We start from the raw sequence: 19,317 nt of genomic DNA, 5'->3' as shown, positions 1-19,317 counted from the left end.
ATAACGATGCAACTATGCTGGCCTTTTAAGGACCTTCAGTATTGCTTGTGGTGACAACAGAAACCATTATTAATAGCACAGACACATAGGAGATCCCCTCACATTCCAAATAAACAAGCTTCTGAGCTACTTTTTCATGTCTCTCTGCAGCTTCGCTACTTTGTAATCCTCACCCGAGGATATTTTCCCATTGACTTTTAGAGAAAGTGGAAGAGAGAGGGGAAGACGGAGAAACATCGATGTGAGAGAAAAATGATCGGTTGCCTCCTGCATGAGCCCCAACCAGGGCCCAGGCCAGGGAGCAGACTGTGACCGAGGTACAGGCCCTTGACTGGAATTGAACCCGGGACCCTTCTATCCACTGAGCCAAACCAGCCAGGGCTGCAGCTTCATTTTGCTGAGCAGAATAGCAGCTCTTATCAGAAGAAAACCTTTACTTTCTCAGATATTGGGGGGTCAAGTATCGGCAGAAGAAAATATCTGCTATGTAGCATCAGTGCTTGATTTAAGGGGGAAATCTGTCCTACTTACACAAAGTCCATGATTGCTTCTTTTTCACATGCATTTTATACTCTTCATGGTAGCCTCCTGTATAAACAGTATTTGTCACTTACATTTGATTTCCTTAAATTCAATTCAGTTCAAATATTAACTATCACCTCCCTATTCCCCTTTTAAGGAAAAAAAATAAAAAAATTGAAGCCTTTGGTAGAATAAAACAAGGTCCTGATGATCAGTGTTCCAGGGTTAGGTGGAGAAGCCTAAGTTTGATAGCATTCTTTTATAAACATGTGTCACTAATTAGGGTTGGGAAACCTGAGATATCCTCATTCAACTTCCCTATTTTATTAATGAGGACACTGTAGGCTGGAATAGAAAATTATGGTTGGAACCCATGTTTTCTGGCTCCTAGACCAATGCTCTTCCAACCGAACCAAGATTGGTAGACTATGCAGTAATGCAGATGGGACAAAAGATTTCCAGTGGTAGTTTTAAGCACTTCATATTAATGCGAGAGAATGTGACATATAGCTATGAATCATTTGGCTGTGAATCACCCCCAAGTAATCATTTAAAGCACGCTTTGGCATTTTAGATTGAGATCAAATGAGGAACTCAGGTCTTCCAACACCGTCACATTCAAGTTTGCCATGAATATTAACTTTCAATAAAGGCACTTTAGTGGGGAAAAATGATAACTGAGCAAAGAACTTCCAGTTTTTATTTTTTAAACATTTGAAAAGAAAAACATTCAACCAAAAATTTAAAAATTAGATGGATTAATTTACAATAAAATAGGCAACTTAAAATATCAGCCCTTTCATTTAGGGCCAAGGAGGCCAATAGTTGCCGTTTAAACAGCAGAATTGCACAATCAATCATTTGACCTATATTTGATGGCACAGAAATATAGAAGTCACACAACACCCATTGAGATCCCTTCCCTCCAGAGTAGAAGTCATACAATTGCTTCTTAGGTCAGTACTCAGGCTTTTAAAAATCACCAGTTATATTTGAAATATATCTGCAACTACTTTTATAACAAGAACACTTTTCAAACAATTCTTGTAGGGAACACCTTCAAATAAGTGTGGCACACTGGACTGCATAAAGAAACAACAAAGATGTAAAACAATGTACAAAGTTACAGTCCCTTGTTTATGAAAACAACCCAAATAAAATATTTCCCCTAATTAATAATCCTGTTTCTTGTAACCTGTTAGCAGAGATGAATTACAAGAAGCAGACTGCGTGCACCATTTTTTGGTTCTTTGTTGTAGCTGCCAGCTTAAGAGTTCATGACTGTAAATGTAAAACAAAATATGATTATGCTCAGCAATTCTGGAATGGGGAAAAAAGCAAAATATCTCTTTAAAGTGTTTCTCTATTCTTGATTTCAAGTCAAGACAAAAAAATTCACAGCAGTTTAAAGGACCATGAACAGACTAAACACGGGGCCCACTAAAATACATGAGAACAATTTTACCCATTTCACTCCTGAAGTGGAAACTGTAACAAGTATGATACCGTGTTACCAAGTAACATTCTATAGGAAGCTGTTGGAGCAAATACAGCACTTAACAGGGTAGGCGTGGTAGCCTTTACACAGAACATCATATTTTCACACTCTTGAACGTGCAACCTTTAAAAAACAAAGTAATGTGTAATTTACAACAGCTGGCCAGGCACTTAACTTGGGGAGAGAGACTTTCAGATGTTGAGGTAAATTAGAATTGTTTTCAGCAATTACAAACATACTCTAAACACCACACTTTATACCACACTAACTGAAGCTTTTCAGCATTTAACTGTAACTTTGTCACTCTACTGTGCCAAAATTCACACCTAAATGTAACTTCTTAAGAAGCTATTAAAAGAACATTTTCAAGTCTGAATTTTGGCCCCATTTAGATACTTCTGTGCTTACAACACACTCGAGAGAATGCTAAGGGCTATGGGCACATACAAGGGCTATGGGCACATACAAGGGCTATGGGCACAAGAGCCCCAAATCCGTTATCCTTCCCCCTAATTGGACATTAGAAAAAGAATCATACTGTCAGTAACATACACGAGAGGAGGAAGAGGGAGGCAAGGACAAATGAGGGCAACTGAGGTGACAAGCCTCAATCCGGCCTCAGGAAAAACGACAAAGTGCCTGCCTGGCCAGCGTGGCTCAGTGGTTGAGCCTTGACCTATGAACCAAGAAGTCACAGGTCAATTCCCAGTCAGGGCACATGCCCGGGATTGTGGGCTCGGTCCCAAGTAAGGGGCGTGCAAGAGGCAGCCGACTGATGATTCTCTCATCACTGATGTTTCTATCTCTCTCTCCCCCTCTCCCTTCCTCTCTGAAATCAATAAACATATATTAGAAAAATAAAAATGACAGAGCAATGCTCCAAAAGCAGCAGAAACAAAGCAGCACAAGTTCCTGCTACCAGGTGTCAACAGCACTGTGAGAACTCGGAACGAACACGCAGGAGCACGGCTCTCTGAGTTCATTAAACTCTGGACACAGCATAGAGCGCTTCCTCTCTTCTGAACTCACTTCAAGGCCATGTGGAGTTTGTGTAATAAGTGAAAATTCATACCGGAAGACAGAGGACCTCAGTAAGTATTTACACATTAAAAGGCCAGAGCAGAAAGTGACCATTCTGGAATTAGGCTTTTATCAAAAGTTACCTAAGTCTATTTTTCATTAGAATTACCAGGATATTATTTGCAAATGGAAAAGCCAAGTTTCCCAAATCCTCAAAACTAACCATTCATTATGGTTTCCATTCCTTTCTTAACAGCAATTCCAATTCAACAGCTTCTTGCTCTGAGCACACTCAGCTTCTGATAGCTCGTATGCAGACTAACTCATCAACACCCCGTCTTAAACTCTTCAAATAACATAATGAGTCAAGAAAATTTTAAAACATTTTGATCGGAGGTACCCTCATTCTAAAAAACAAAATGACAAAAATATTGGCTACATTTAGTTTCCAGGTGGCTGAAAGAGAGTCTAGAGCAGGGGTGGGCAAACTTTTTGACTCGAGGGCCACAATGGGTTCTTAAACTGGACCTGAGGGCCGGAACAAAAGCATGGATGGAGTGTTTGTGTGAACTAATATAAATTCAAAGTAAACATCATTACATAAAAGGGTATGGTCTTTTTTTTTTTTTTTTTTTAGTTTTAACGGCTGGTTTAGACACTTGGTTTCTGAAGACTGCTAAGCTGACCCTCCTCAGGGTACCAAGCCTTTTCCGTCATGATAACGGACTTGTGTGAACTGACCTGTTCTTTCCTTGCAGGATAACAGCATACATTTGGCAAAACTACCAGCCGACGTTACTGGTGCAAGGAGCAACCGTGGAAGAGTTGCTCTTCTCCCTCTGTGATGCTAACGGGCTTGCTCCCGTTGGAAGCGGTAACCCTGGTCCATTTAGCACCATGCTTTATCAACTGAAATAATGAATCAAATTGCAGTTGAGGGATGGAGGGTGGGGTGAAAAGGTGACTGAGGGCAATTATATACATCACTAAGATACCAAGATATGTACGAAAAGTGTGTCTCTTAATATATTATGTCTGAGACTTGAAAATCATTGATCTCAGTATTAAATAAAACAGCATCCAATGTTTACAATTTTGCACACCTGTAAATGTAGAGCTTTCTGATAGAACCCAAATTTAAATACAAATGGAAGTTCACCGATTATCAGTAAGCTAGAAGAAACAAATTACATACATTTCATAGTTAGTAACCTACAAAAAAAAAGAGGAGCACAGGTAAAAAAACAAATGAAATACAACTGTTTCCAGTTTCAACTTTCTCTTGGGAGAACCTAAAAACAGGTCAAAGCCAACTTCATGTAGGTAAGAAATGGCATCTGCTACTGTATCGGCACATCTTTCCCTCAAAGGCAGAGGTCACAGACATAACTCAGACATTCATTTCCACGTGTAATGGTTTTTTAAACATCCACTCCACTGAAGTATACAAACCACTTCTAGGAAAAAGGCACTTCATTGTGAAAGTTAGATTTAATTGCATGAAAGTCGAGAAGAGTAGGAGAGACTCCAAAGTCTGTATTCACCTTTGTATTTACGAATACAGAGCAGATGCCAGTTTATAGCCGATAACATTATAAACAAACCAAACACCAACCAACATTAACTATATTCTCAGCAAAACAGTAATTTATGACATTTCCCCCCCCCCAAATATAGTTCCAAGTTCAAAGTAAAAAGAAAAAAAAGATAATTACCAGCAGTTGCTACATTAGAGCTCAAGACATTGTTTTCTAGAGAATTTCATGTCTACAGTGTGGTTCTCTGTTTCAGAGCACGAATTGCTTTTCAGATGAAAAACCTGGGGTGGCAGAGGTGTTTGGGGAGAACCCAGAGTGGAAAAATATTGGGGAGTAACAAGAGGTTCATTTCTCTGGTCAGACAACCAAGTGAGGAGGTAGTTATTCTGAGAACTTCTCAGATAGAGAACATGGTACTGATCTATGGAGAGTCAGGAAGTAGCAGGAACTTCTGTGAGACTGAAGACAGCAACAGGAATACTTGTTTCTCCTCCAGGGAAGTCAGGACCAGGGCGTCAGTGCAGCTGAAACGAGATGGAACGTGTGTGTAAATGTCACCAGAGAGTGTAAGAAACACCAGGTGAAGAAATCAGTATGAATGACCCATTCACTTCAAAACGGGTCCTACCTGGACAGTGGCTCTTTTCTGATGCTAGAACTTTAGAAGTATCTATAAGAAAAAAGACACATCATGTCATTATCATCTAGTTTTAATGCATTCTTGATCAGTGCCAAGAATGTGGTATTCATACATTTCATAAATAGTGTCTTCTAATATTATTGACAAGTAACCATGTCTGTAAATAATGTTTAAAAAATAGGTTAAACTTCAATACTCTCAGGAGGGGCATTGTAAGGGAAACATTTTATAGTTGTAAGCGAGAGATTATAGGTAAATTACAACATAAAAAATAATAGCAACACTCCTCCAAACTGCCCAGTTTGTAATTATGCCCAGAGACCACATGCTCACCTTGTTACATCACCACACAAGGCAACCCCATGCAACCTTGAGTCCCATCATCACTGCTGTTGAGTTTTTTCATTCGGTACTGACGTATTTCTCTTACTAGTGTGTAAAAGGCATCTTCAACACCCTTTAAAAGAAAATGAAAAGACAGCCTAAAGGACACAATCCAAGTTGTAAGCTCTCTCTCTCACTTCTTTATGTGGATTTAGAATTCCAATTATTAAATCATTAACTGATAAAATAGAGTGGCGTAGAAAGAGGACACTGAATTTAGCATTTCTATTGAATCACATTAAGAGACAGATATACAAATGGCACATTTTGCAAAATTAACATTCCAGTAAAGAAAAACTGGTAATGTGGGACATACAGAACTACCTGATGTAAAGATTCCATTCAGAAGAACTTAAACCCTAGAGTGGCTGGTGTTGGAGAAAAGACTAATGCTTATAAGTATCTTGAATCAAAGGTCTTCCTTTTAGTACTATTTGTGCATGTTAATGCAGGAGTATAAATGTCACACCAGGATATTAACAAGTTCATTTTGGGTTTAAAGCAAAGATGAAAATAGAATACTATTAAAAATCTGTAACAACAAAGAATGAGGATCAGAGCTCTAGCAAAGAGTCAATCAATCAAACCTCTCTGCCTTCAACAAACCCTTGCCAGGTGCGGGAAGCTGGACTCTACCTGTCTGGTCTTGGCTGAGGTTTCAATGAATGGAATCCCATAACTCTTGGCCAGTTCATGGGCTTGTTTTGTGTCAACTGTCCTTGTTGGCAAATCACACTTGTTTCCTACTAGCACCATAGGTACATCATCTGAGTCCTTCACTCGCTTAATCTGTTCCCTAAAAAAAGGAATATGTTATAAGAATAAGCCTTTTGGAAGGAATAAACAGCTAGAGCAAAAGAAACCTAGCAAGTTTTATCTAGTCTATTAGCTTCTAGTAGTGAGTTTCACTCCCCACACTGTTTACAAAAGACCTTACATAATGAGACTGGTTTAGGCTTGATTCAGCAGCTAGAGGAAAGCCAAGTACCAGCTCAACTTCTAGTGGAAATGGATGGTTAGTCTACTTTGACATGTCCTTATTAGGCTCCTTGATTCTCCAGACCTTGGCTCTGGATTTAATTGGCAACTCCGAATCATACTCTAGATTAAGATCCGAAGTGCAAAAAGTAAAGTTCACTGCCTCTAAATAACTTAAGATTCCCTTGAGAGCGATGGCATTTAATGGAAGACAGTCTACCCACTTCTCTACATGGGTGGTGTCCAAATGTTTCCTTCAAACAAAATTATAGCTGGGAGTCAAGATAAAAAATAGAAGACACCAGAACTGCTCTTATGAACTCCCAACTGACAGCACTTCCTTCAGTGACATTCAAGACACCGAGCAGTTTGGAAATGAATGCTCCAGATTCTCTTGACCAACACTGTCCAGTAGGACTTCTTACAATGATGGAAATGTTCTACGTCTGTCACGTCCAACTATATCCACTAGTCCCGTGTAGCTATTGAACACTGAGTCAGTCAGTGGGTACTATGGCCAAGGAACTGATTTTTCAATTTTATTTAATTGTATTAATTTAATTCAGTTAACTGAAATAACCACACACTGAACAGCACTGCTTTAGACTCTACGCTTGGATTACGTACACAGCCATGCACCTGAAATGCATGACAGTGGGGGTAATGGCAGGAGCCTCTGCTAAGGGATAAGACAGCCTAAAAAGAAAAATAACTTCTAGAATTTCAGCAAGTATTAGATGCTTGCTAAGTGCTGGGCATTTTTATTAAGTACCGCTATTATTTCCAGAGAGGAAGTGGAAGACAGTAGAGCAGGTTTAGGAGAAAAAAACCCCACTGAATTCAGTTTGGGACTAGTTTGCTTCTGTGAGCAGACTTCTTCATACGGACAGGGCAGAAGCCAGGACTCAAGGTGGTAGGCACAACACTTGCACAGGCTTTTACTATGTGCATGATACTGTTCTGAATGATTTCATGTTTATCGATTCATTTAATTTTCCCAACTCTTGGTAGAAATTATAACCTCCATGTTATAGATGAGGAAACTGAGGCACAGAGTGTCAGTAGTTTGCCCCAAAGTCCCATGGCTAATAGATGATGGAGCCAAGTTTCAACCCAGGCATCTATATTCTTAACCATTACATTATTCTGCTTAAAGAATATGGAGTGCCCAGCTGGTGTGGCTAAGTGGCTGAGCATCCACCCATGAACCAAGAGGTCCCGGTTTGATTCCAGGTCAGGGCACATCCCTGGGTTGCGGGCTTGATCCCCAGTGGGGGGGTTCGTAGGAGGTAGCTAATCAATGTGTCTCTCTCTCATCGATGTTTCTATCTCTCTCTTCCTGTATCTGAAACAATAAAGAACAAAATATGAAAACATATTAAAAAAATAATAATAGCCCTAACCGGTTTGGCTCAGTGGATAGAGCGTCGGCCTGCGGACTGAAGGGTCTCAGGATCGATTCCAGTCAAGGGCATGTACCTTGGTTGTGGGCACACCACCAGTAGGGGGTGTGCAGGAGGCAGCTGATCGATGTTTCTCTCATTGATGTTTCTAACTATCCCTCTCCTTTCCTCTCTGTAAAAAAATCAATAAAATATATTTTAAAATAATAATAATAATAATAATAATAATAATAATAATATGGAGCTAAGAAAAGGAGTCTTGGAGTTTTGTTCCTGGCTCTGCTACTAGTAACAGTTAAGACTCCAAAAACCTAATAAACTACCTATTTCTGATTGTGTAAAATCAGAACGTTGTTTTCTTTTTTTATGGTCCAATTGAGCTTTGAAACTCTATGGTTTTACAGAGAAAGACAATCTTTACATTCCTTAGCCCAGCTTTCATCTTTAGCTACTCCCCAGCTGTTTCTTCCTATCATGATCTCTATGACTTACTGAACAATGTTTCTCAGGCGTTTTCCTCTCTGAAATTCCTTTGTGATCTAATAACACCTCTAGTTCTCAATCACTCCCACTAGCAAGCTTCCTCGATACACTATCACACATTCTAGCCATGGTATATTACATAAAATAAATTCCAGCATTAACTTTCTGATTCTCAATGTCAAAAAAACGAAAACCAACTCTTCCTGTAATGAAAAAAGCTGTATCATTCCTAGTGTGGCGTCCTCACTGCCCCCCGCCCGCCCCCCCCAACAAAGCTTCAGAACAAAGCTTAAAGATCATCCTTTCAGAAAACAATAACGCTCCTTGTACCTGTAGAGGTTAATATCTGCAAATGACTTGCTATTATTGATGGCGAATACACAGAGGAAGCCTTCCCCTGTCCTCATGTATTGGTCCCTCATAGCACTGTACTCCTCTTGTCCAGCTGTATCCAGTATATCCAATAGACAGGTTTCACCATCTATAACCACCTGTTTTCGGTAAGAATCCTGGGGGAAAGGGGAAAGGGAGATTCCACTTTTACTAAAAATCACAGGAAATGCAATGCTACTACCAAGGTTAAGCAAGCTCCTCCCCAAGTCCATTTCTCTCTCTCTGGTTTGTCCCTCAAACTGCTAATACACAATTACAAACAAAATACTTAATGTTTTCCCAGGAAAAAAATCCCAAATGCTATATTGCAGAAAGAAAATGTGAACACTCAGTTCCTGGAAAAGGTGAACAAATGTGGTCATTCAAAAGGCAGCTCCACTGCAGTTGGACTGGGGTTAATCACAGTGCAAGTCACTAAGGTGTGCACTGAACGTTTCCTATTTGAGTTGTTTATTGTACATTTAAAAGTCTAAACAGACCTCCACCAATTTAGAACTTGGCCCTGGTTACAGTGCCACTTGTGCTTATGACTAAACACAAATACTTTTCATTTCAATCAAGGTCATAATACCAAATTATTTTTTCTCATCATGGCAGATTGTACCTTTGGGAAATAATCCTCAATCAATTTCCTAAAGGTTACAAACAAGATATAATTCATTTCTTAAGTAGGTCATATAAAAACATACTTTCAATTGGGTTCGAAGGCAGACATTTTTACTTGTATTTTAATACTTAAATCCTGGGAATTCAAGTCAAATAAAATAACCTCACCATTCTTCGTAAAAGATCTGGCTCCAAAAACAGAATTCAACCTAATTTCCCAGCCCATTAATCAGTTAGTTCCTTTGTAACTCACTTAATTGCAGGACTGTACTTTCAAATTAAATAGAATTTACATCACCAAAACTTCTTAGAGCATAAAACATAGTTAAGTGTCTGTTCTAAGATGAGCAAAATAAAAATTATGAAGATAGGTTTTAGTCAAACTATTTTATGATAATAGAAGTCAGAGAAGTGGTTATCTCCTGGCAGGGTAAGAGAGTTTACTGGCTGAAAAGGGCATTTGAGAACTCTCTGGGGCATAGGAAATAGTATATTTTTTAATCTGAGTGGTGGTTATTATGTAAGTATATATATGTTTAAAAAGTCACTGAGCTGTAGATATAACATTTATGTATTTTACTGTATGTAAATTACCCAGCAATAACTAAAACTCTGAAAAATATTAAAAGGTTCTATTATCACTGAAGCTGTTAAGCCTAACATAAAGTTTTGCAAAGAACTAACGAATAATTTTTAATAAGGTTATATTAGAGTTAGATTGCATTAAACGCCCAGTGGCTGAGTGGTAGGAAGACCAGGGTGTGGATTAAAACACAATAATCTCTAGAGTTACACATTTCTAAATTGAATAAAATTACAAGGCCCTTTACTGAAAGGGTGTATTTTGCCACTCATTGAAGCCAATCTTTAACATGAAGTCCCATTTAAATAAGTACTATTTATCCAGTGCTTTACCATTCACAAAGAAATTTAAACACATTTGATTTTCCACTTCATCCCGGTGTGGTAGGCAGGACAAGCTTATAGTAATTTAATAGATGAAGAAAAATAAGGCTAAGAGAGAGAAAGTGATTGCTCAATATCACATAACTAAACAAAATCAAACAGGGACTGAAATCTTAAGCACAGTGACTCAAAATGTTCTTTCTACTCCAACCACAGCGTTGGCTGCTTCAACGAGCTAAGAAATTACAAGTGCAGAACAACCAGATCTCTGAATCCTTTATCTCCATCCTGCTCTATTATTCAGACAATCGCTCTACCATGGCCTGTGCTTTTTTTAAAATAGAGTTGTCATATACGAAGAAACTAAATGAGACCAACACTGAGTTTGCAAGTTTACAGAACGGTTCACACTGTAACTTTTTTGAAAGTCTTCAGCAGCTCATAAAAACGCACTCTTGTCCCCACACATGGAAAGCTTTGCTTTATGTATTACTGAACGCAGTACCCAAAATAACTTTCCACTTTCTTTCCTGTCGATTCCCTTAGCTAAAGGGTAAGGGCGAGGGTAAACGGAAGGAAGAGAGGCAGGGGCAGCGGGCTGCCGCTGGGCCTCACCTCTATGGTGGGATCATATTCATCTACAAAGTGGTTCTGGATTAGCTGGATTGTCAGCGCGCTTTTCCCAACACCACCTGCTCCAACCACCACCAGTTTGTACTCGGTCATTTCACAGCAGCAAGAACCTGCGGGAAAGCAGCAATGAGGGTTAACCGGAGGGCCACCTCGACAGCGCTTCAGAGCTTTCTATAATCGATGGTGGCTAAAACCGGCGTCTGAAATGTATCGGTCCCATGCACGTGACCCTCCGCTCGGTTCCCAGTGATGCAGGAATGCAAAACCACGAGTGACCGTGGGTCTCGGGATGCTGAATTCGTCTTCGAGCTACCCCCCCTCATCTATTTTTCAACAGCCCGTGGGCCCCGCCCTCGGCCTAAGGTACAGGAACCCCCTTCCTGCTCCCCTCGCAGGGCTTCTCGGCGGCGGCGGCGGCCGTCAGGCCGCCCTTCCCTTCCAGTCCCCCACCTGTCCGCAGGATCTCCCCGTGGGGCTCGAAACCAAGGACCCCCGCCCCAGGCCTTTGTCTCTGCTCGCGGATTCCGCCAATAACCAGCCGCCGGCAAGCTCCTGGCCCAACGCTACACACGCCGGAGCCTCACCTCAAGCTCCGGTGCCTCCGCTGCGGACGGGTTTAGAACCACCACCAGGAAAAATGCTGGAGACCCCGGAACCGCCATGAACAGCCCCCACCCGGGAGCGGCACTTCCGGCCCCGCCCGCTACGCAATCAGTCGGCGCCCCGGGCGCCCGAGTCCCCGCCCCGGCCACGTGGGCCTCCGACCCGAGAGTCAAGCTGCTGGCCGCACCCAAACCCGCCCCTCCCACTCCGGACATTTCAATAATGAAAGCGCTAGGTGCTGGTGTCTCAAAAATCAGTAAAACTTTATTCGCTTCCATTCTTTCGCCATTAACAGAAAACTGGAGAAAGCAAAAATGTTTTGTGTTTACAAAGATAAATGGCCTCTTTACCCAGAGAAGATCAAAACCTCAAATGACAATGGGGAAGATAAAGGCGCCCTCCCCCACATCCCCTGAGCTGACCCTTGTCATCTTAGACTAAGCTTCCAGTCCACTGGCCAGGGATCCTGCGTGTGGCCCATTCTAGATGAGGGCCAAGAAATCAGACCAATCCGTTCCCGTGATATAAAGTTGAACAGAAGCTACACCAAGGGTCAAGTGCCTGCATGTTACAGGACACAGGAACCAGGCGGCTACTTATAAAAAAAACAAGATTCATTTCAGGCACAATTTTTTTATTTTTTTGTTTGTTTTGTTTTAAATCATTAAAAGAAACTGGGTCCTAGAAGCTGCAGTGATCTAAGCAGCAGCAAGTTTGTGCATTCGTCGTTTAAATACGTTTAAATTATCACACTGCTGGCACACCTCATTTGCATGAAATTCTGCACCACACATACTAATTGTGGAAAATTTACCCCCCACCCCATCCCAGGGAAAAAAAAAACTACTTTGGAAGATAATTCTCATTGAAATCTACCCAAAATTCGTTTAAGTGGACTGTGACAAGATTATAAATGATATGAAAAATAACATTTTAACATTTGGCCATCAACTTAAGAAAATGGTTTGCCTATACAAATTTTTAAATTTTTTAATATAGCCTACCCTCATATGGTCCTCAGAATTAAAGCATAATGAACAGGAAAGAAAAGGAAAAGAATGCAACTGAGTGCTAAGGCAGGACATCTTGCCAGAAGTAATGAAGGTAGAATATATGCTAAATATCAAGTGCAGAATTTCATACAGCCAACAAGGTAACAGTCTATATTTTTCACTTACACGGGCGAAGTGGATTTTGCAATTACCAGTTGCGTTAAATGCACCAAATAAAGCTCCTAAAATAGATACTACAAGGCGCCACCTTAAGTTTTCCAGGCTGCAACTGTGCATAATTTTAAAATGGTTTTCTTAAATTTATTTATTTTTTTTAAACATAACATGAGGAAGGTGTTAAAACTGGTGTAATAGCTCAATAGAATAAGTATTCCAGATTTTGGGGAGGGATGAAGAGGGAGATATTCAGAACCCTTCACCAGAATCCCCCCAACTTGATCATCGTGGATTAATGATGTGCTTTGTGGATGTGGTTAGTCAATGACACCAGCCTGACGGATCTTTCTTTCTACACCAAATCCCTGTGAAAAAATAAAATTGCAGTTAATGACCTCAGAGTATGACAATCACAGCACATTCACAATTCCAAAGTGAACTTCAAAAGCATTACTTTTAATCATCTTAACTACTACCAGTTTTTTCTGAGGAAATCGTACATAGTAAGCCCTCCTGATCTATTATCTACAACTAAGTTCAAAGTATCAGGAAAACAAAGAAATGTGCTTCTTACTGGTAAGCAACCATTATGTTGGGGACTGAACCAATATGTAGGGAAGGAGTCCTAACTAGTTATAAGCAATACTAATGCTCCGTAAGCGCTCTGAGATATGCTAAAATAGGACCTCAAGTATCATGCTGGTCTGTCACATCACAACCTTCCCTCCCCCAAAACCTTGTATTACCCTCATACCATTGAGTTATCTGGTCCCCTTGGCTGACGAAGAACCATTAGGCGAGGAGCACTGGCATCATCCAGAGTGATGTTCTTCAAGCGATTGACCAACCTATCAGGTCGTGGAGCTGCAACAGCCTTGGGGCCCTCGCTGTAACCAAGTCAAGAAGTGAGAAGCAGCAACACGTGGTGGGAAGAAGCAAGTACTTAGAGAGGAGTGTATTTTCCACCTAACTACCCAAGTGACTCAGTTTTAATGAGGGGGACTCTTGCCTCATTTAGCTAGCTAGCTAGCAAGACAGGACAGACAAGTTTGTTTATGTTTTTATTCCCAACTCAAGGTTTATTCCTGCATAGGAGCTGGAAGAATCGTTTGGGTGACGGTCATCCCCAGACTGGTCTGCATCCAGAAAGACCAGTTTCACAGACACATAAAACAAGGTAGTGGATGTGAAAAACCTTAGAAGAGTTATAAATAAAGAAATATTTCCAGAGACTCCCAGCTTCTAGCATGGTAACAATATTATTAAAAAAAAAACTCATATACAAAAACAAAAAAAACACAGAGTCAGAACTGCTAATCTATAAAATTAGACTTTTAAGCACCATATAACTCAGAAATGGCTTAATGGAAAAACAAACAAACAAAAAAGCCCACACAAAAAAAGCTAAGCAGAATCCTTTAAGAACAAGGACTACATCATCATTTTATATTTAAGATCTATTATACAGCAAGTGCCTAATTAATATTCCACTGGGTCAGATTTATGAAACTAAAAGTTTACACAATGAAGAATGGAGGTAAAAGACACGAAGTACCAAGAAATAACCAAGTGGCAGTAGAAAATTAAGAAAAGCAGAGATGGAAAGTGAAGAAATGTGATAATGAAGAGATTCCAAGTTGTCCAGGGAGATTGTTTTAATCCAACAACAAAAACTCACCAGACTCGCCAAACATTACAAGCGCTGCACTTGCCAGTGCGCTGATTAAGAATCACTGAGAATTCCACCTCATCTCCAGCCTGTAGCTCAATGCCATCCTGAACTTCTTTTACATGGAAAAAGAGCTTCTTGCTATCTCCTACTTCATAGTTAATGAAGCCAAACTGAAATTTAAAAACAAAAATACATATCACAGTGGGAGAGTGCCTCACTTAGAATGAAGCACAATGTGTGACCCAACCAAGAAGGGGTTTACAAAACATGGTATTAACACTGATGCTCCAGTTCAGCTGCCTGTGCTAGAACGTAACAGCATTGTAAGTCAGCATAACTTGCCAGGGCAGAAATATAAATTTGAAATCACTGCCCTATTATAGCCTGGCTGAAACAAGTAGAAAGGCTGCCCTGTGCCTCATATATGAGCTAAATTTTTGAATAATGTAAAATCTTTAGTGAGCTGTTACATAAACATATGCATTGTTTTCATCTATTCCAGAATTATTAAGCTAGGTTATGGTATTATAAAAAACAGCCATACAAAATATTTTATTTACAATACTGATATTTAAAAATGTCCTGGACTCAGAGGGATTTTCTTGAGATCTCAGTACCAGGAATAGATTTGTTTGCCCTAAAGCTTATTTTATGAACACTTCTACACATGGTTTCTTTCCTTGTGTGGCTTACAAAAGAATCTCTGACCTTTAAATCTTTTTATTCTGAAAATCCCACTCTAAGTTTATTTTCCCCATCATGTAATGTTAGTTATCAATACTTTTTTTCTAATATTCTCCCCCCCCCCAATGTAGTTTTCTTCATGTTTATATAGACTAGCTCAAATTATTGAAAAAAGGGTAAAGTAGAATTAAAAACCAGATGAATGTTGATGAATCTCCCTTGGCTGAAAAAATTTCAAGGTTTGGTTACTATTTGGTTACCAATTCATAAAAGGATCACTTTCAGATCCAGAAATACTGCCACTTACCTGATCTTTCACACATTCCACAGTGGCCCTACGCAGAGGTGTGATGTTGTAAGCCATAGTCTGTGCATTTTGGCCCAGGACACACAATTGGAATTTGACACTCTCCCCTTTCTGCAGGCAATCCCCTTTGTTGGCCATTCCAACTATGCCAAATGGATAGACCTCACCTTTCATATCCCCTGTAGGGAGAAAAAGGTACAAAGACTAAAGGTAATATTTCACAACAGCCCTCTGCTGATGATCCTAATAAATTTATAAAAGGTTCCAAAAAGTATTTTTTTTGACCCTGAGATATTCTACTTTAAAAGCGTCAATGAAATCCTAAATACTACAATGAAAGCAAACAAGAGCCTGTAGCTCATTACCTTAATAGCTAGTGAACAGTTTTAAATGACATTTATGAAATTAAAAATAATACTATCACTTACAATCTCATCACCTAAATATCTGAGCTTTTTAAGCACTAAGGGTTGCTAATATGATCCCCTGGGTTATCTTCTTATCAAGGTCACCTATGAGCCAACCAAAGTATTACTGACCCATACTCAACTAGGTATTAAACAGTAAGCCAGGTACATGCAAAGACAATGTAAATAAATTTCTTTGCCATTCTACTTCCTTTCTTTGTTCTGATTTTGACGCCCTCAAATCAACAGGCACCTTTTTCTTAAATCAGGGCTTAGCACACTCTCTCTAGAGCACTGTCCTGTACACCAAAAGGTTGCAGGCTCAATTCCGGTCAGGGCAGCACATACACAGGTTGCAGGTTCAACCCCAGTCTGGGCACAATAGATGTTTCTCTCTCTCACTCCTCCCTGCCTTCCTCTCTCTAAAATCAATAAAGAGTATTCCTCGGGATTAAAGAATAAAAGAGCTAGATGGTAAATATTTTAGGCTTATAGGTCATTCTATAAATCACAACTACTCAACTTTGCTGTTGTAGTCAGAAAGCTACCAAAGACAATACAGGGATGGGTAGAGGTAGTTTTACAGTTGTTTGAAAATACAATAAACTGTGTTTCACATATTCATGACTGTAAACCCATTTTTGCTCACCTTATATGTAAACGAGTGGTCAGTTGTGTTTAAAAAAAAACCAAAAAAACCCACAGCCCCAGATGGTTTGTCTCAGTGGATAGAGCGTCGGCCTGCAGACTAAAAGGTCCCGGGTCTGATTCCAGTCAAGGGCAAATGCCTGGGTTGCAGGCTCAATACCCAGTAGGGGGCATGTAGGAGGCAGCTGAACAATGATTCTCTCTCATTGATGTTTCTCTCTCTCTCTCTCCCCCTCTCCCTTCCTCTCTGAAATCAGTAAAAATATATTTAAACAAACAAACCACTATATTTGCTGAGGTCTGCCCTAGAGTAAAATGTTGGCTGAAGGTCATGGATAAAAACCAGGCCAAAGAGTTCAGCTGCTTCTCAATTCACCTGAATGGTGCATCTACTGAACCAAGAAAGGTGGAGAAAAGGAGAAAAAAAATGCAGGTGGAAGTAGAAGCTTCATAACTGCAATTTCATTTAACCATTCTCTTGATTTTAGAGTCGAAAACCTTGAGGAGATACTTCTAATATCAAGTCATGCAGAAGGTTTAGAGGCAGTTGGTCGGATATAGTGGTATTAACAGTAACTACCAAATATTATAAACTTATATGGATTGATATTTAATCTTATTCTGAAGTTGAAGATATTATCCTCATCTAAAGATGAAGAAACTGAGCTAGGGAAGATTTAAGTAATTTGTCCGAAGTTATACAGCTAGAAGTGGAAGAGATGGTGTTCAGATCTAGGTCTCCCCGACACCAAAGCTCAAGGTCTTACCTTACCCCGAGTTACAGATGTATTCCTAAATAAGAAAATAACTATTCTCACCATCAAGTGGGAAAATGTGAACTGTCTAGGCTTAGAGGTTTCAGAAAAGTTTTATATATCCTATAGCCAGTGTTGAAAAATAAGTAGATTGAGGGGTTGGGAATGCAAAAGGAAGTAAAAGGGGCATTTAGAGAGGAAGAAGGGTGATTTGATATTATCTCACGAGTTAGCTGCCCATGTCCCTAAGGCCCTTTTCGGGGTATGGTATCATCATGGCATTAGTTTAAAAGACTGGTTTGCTATAAAATGAACTCATATTTGGAGGTGTATGCAGTGGGGCACTGGTTCTACGTGAAACACAAATTCCTAAGAACCTCATGAGGTAAAGGAACATGTTATGAAGGTTCATTTCTTTCTCTCTATGACCTACTCTTCCCCAGTCTATGTTCTCTCTGACTCAGACAACGCAAGATTTCCTGTTTGTAAGCCAGGCTATCATCTTTGGTTGGAATTTCAAACCCTCTCATCAACCCAATTATTTTGGTAATTTTGCTAAACTAATTATTCACTGTTCCCTATCATATCTACTGCAAACTTATTTTACACACAAAGTGGATCTTCTTGGGTGAGGTGTGGCATCAGAATTCAGGGAGTTACTAAAGATGGGGAGAAAAAAGCAGAAAGTGGAAAATATAGGGAGTCTTGGCTTAGAGACAAGTAGTTCGTAAAATTCCCATGGAGCCCTAAGTATTAAGGAATAGATATAGTGAACTTGTACAGGAAGCAAAAATGTTTATATAATTGAATGGTTAATTAGAGGAATGTGTTAATACTGATGTAAATAACCAGTGAATAATAAAGAAAAACTATAAAGTTGTACTAAATCAATTTGATTGTGAATATTTGGTTATCACAGACAATAAATGCATTTTTTAAAGTGTGAGATTCTGTTCTCAGTCTCTTTCAATATAACTCAGTTAGGTGCACATTTATCAGTGATATGTTCACACAGTAGTCATTTGTTTACTACATAAACCCAGGCTGATCTCATTCCCAGAGATATGAAAATAAAAGCCAGGCAGGCATGGGGAGGAAAGTCACTTTCCTTAGTTCAGTTTTTAAGGAATTTGGAAACAACTGTAACCCAAACCATCATATTTTTAAATCTTCAAAGTGCTCATCCAAAGTAAGGTAAACTGCAGTCTGACAGAGATGCTCTTACCTTCCTCCATGATCTCAATCATTCCTTGGTACTCAGTCTGTGTTGGATCAACACTTCTCAAGGGGCGAATGACTTTACCAGAATAGATGGTAGGATCTGCTTCTTCAGTAATGCCATTCACTACAAAACAGAAGTGTATATATATCTCACTCTACAATTTTATTTATACTCTAGCTCAGAGGAAAGAGAGAGAAATCATCAGAACAAATGTTAACAGATGACTGGTTGCCCTAGCCAGGTGGCTGAGTTGGTTGGAGCATCTCACCGAAAGGTGACGAGCTTGATCCCAGTCAGGGCACATAACCAGGTTTCTTGTTTGATCCCTGGTTGGGGTGCGGGTGGGAGGCAACCAATTGATTTTTCTTTTTTACACTGATTTTTTTCTCTCTCTCCCTCCCCTTTCTCTAAGATTAAAAAAAAAAAAAAAAAGATTGGTTGGTTGCCAGCTATTTCTAAACTACTATTAAAATAAAGTTAATTTGTTTAAGGAACTAACAAATATACATATTTAAAACATGTCTTGTTCTCTCACCCTTTTCAGGTGACCAAATGTCACTTTTTTTGTGAGGCCTTCCCTGGTCTTTAAAATGGCAACCGCAATACTCACATACAGTCCTGATTTATTTCATATTAACAATATGTATTACTATCTTTCTAAACATACTACATACAATATTTTACTCATCTCCATTTGCTTGTAATAGGGGTTATAAGTATAAATCCCAAAGACCAGGAGTTGCTGATTTATTCGCTGCTCTCCCCGCCCCCCATTCCCAAAACATAGCATGCACTTAATATTTATTGAACAGAAATGAACATCCTTGGCTGTCATTTCTCTAGGTC

At 39.6% G+C, this 19,317-nt stretch overlaps 2 protein-coding genes across 7 annotated transcripts in view; both read right to left on the bottom strand.

Annotated features, from left to right (window-relative positions):
- Positions 1 to 1,208: 1,208 nt before the first annotated feature.
- Positions 1,209 to 11,735, bottom strand: NRAS (NRAS proto-oncogene, GTPase). Of its 2 annotated transcripts, XR_009449922.1 has the most exons (8): positions 11,589 to 11,735; positions 10,987 to 11,114; positions 8,797 to 8,975; positions 6,239 to 6,398; positions 5,552 to 5,675; positions 5,207 to 5,248; positions 4,756 to 5,102; positions 1,209 to 1,803 (listed from the first exon to the last, which is right to left on the bottom strand). XR_009449922.1 is itself a non-coding variant. In XM_059675259.1 (7 exons), the coding sequence occupies exons 2-5, from the start codon at positions 11,095 to 11,097 to the stop codon at positions 5,556 to 5,558; spliced, it is 570 nt and encodes a 189-aa protein (XP_059531242.1). In that variant the 5' UTR covers positions 11,098 to 11,114; positions 11,589 to 11,735; the 3' UTR covers positions 1,209 to 5,102; positions 5,207 to 5,248; positions 5,552 to 5,555. The 2 variants fall into 2 exon arrangements, 1 of the variants encoding a protein (XP_059531242.1); XM_059675259.1 differs by having other exon boundaries at positions 1,209 to 5,102.
- A 111-nt stretch (positions 11,736 to 11,846) lies between these two features.
- Positions 11,847 to 19,317, bottom strand: part of CSDE1 (cold shock domain containing E1) — a 32,949-nt gene continuing 25,478 nt past the window's right edge. For all 5 annotated transcript variants that reach the window (XM_059675251.1, XM_059675255.1, XM_059675253.1 and 2 more), the window contains 5 exons: positions 18,475 to 18,594; positions 15,440 to 15,618; positions 14,455 to 14,618; positions 13,531 to 13,663; positions 11,847 to 13,141 (listed from right to left, as the gene is read on the bottom strand). In XM_059675251.1, coding sequence (XP_059531234.1) covers positions 13,094 to 13,141; positions 13,531 to 13,663; positions 14,455 to 14,618; positions 15,440 to 15,618; positions 18,475 to 18,594 — 644 coding nt within the window. In that variant the 3' untranslated portion in view covers positions 11,847 to 13,093. The remainder of the gene's footprint in view (positions 13,142 to 13,530; positions 13,664 to 14,454; positions 14,619 to 15,439; positions 15,619 to 18,474; positions 18,595 to 19,317) is intronic.

The sequence above is a fragment of the Myotis daubentonii genome, chromosome 18 (genome assembly GCF_963259705.1).
Source record: "Myotis daubentonii chromosome 18, mMyoDau2.1, whole genome shotgun sequence".
NCBI classification, from domain to species: Eukaryota; Metazoa; Chordata; class Mammalia; order Chiroptera; family Vespertilionidae; genus Myotis; species Myotis daubentonii.
The sequence above is the reverse complement of the archived record's forward strand: the minus strand, read 5'-3'. Positions and strand labels throughout refer to the sequence as shown.

Coding starts and splice junctions, on each gene's coding strand:
- NRAS (XM_059675259.1), bottom strand. CDS start 11,097: ATGACCGAGTACAAACTGGTGGTGGTTGGAGCAGGTGGTGTTGGGAAA. Junction 8,976..10,986: donor AATATGATCCCACCATAGAG/GTGAGGCCCAGC, acceptor CCTTTCCCCCAG/GATTCTTACCGAAAACAGGT. Junction 5,676..6,238: donor CCTCAGCCAAGACCAGACAG/GTAGAGTCCAGC, acceptor TTTCTTTTAAAG/GGTGTTGAAGATGCCTTTTA.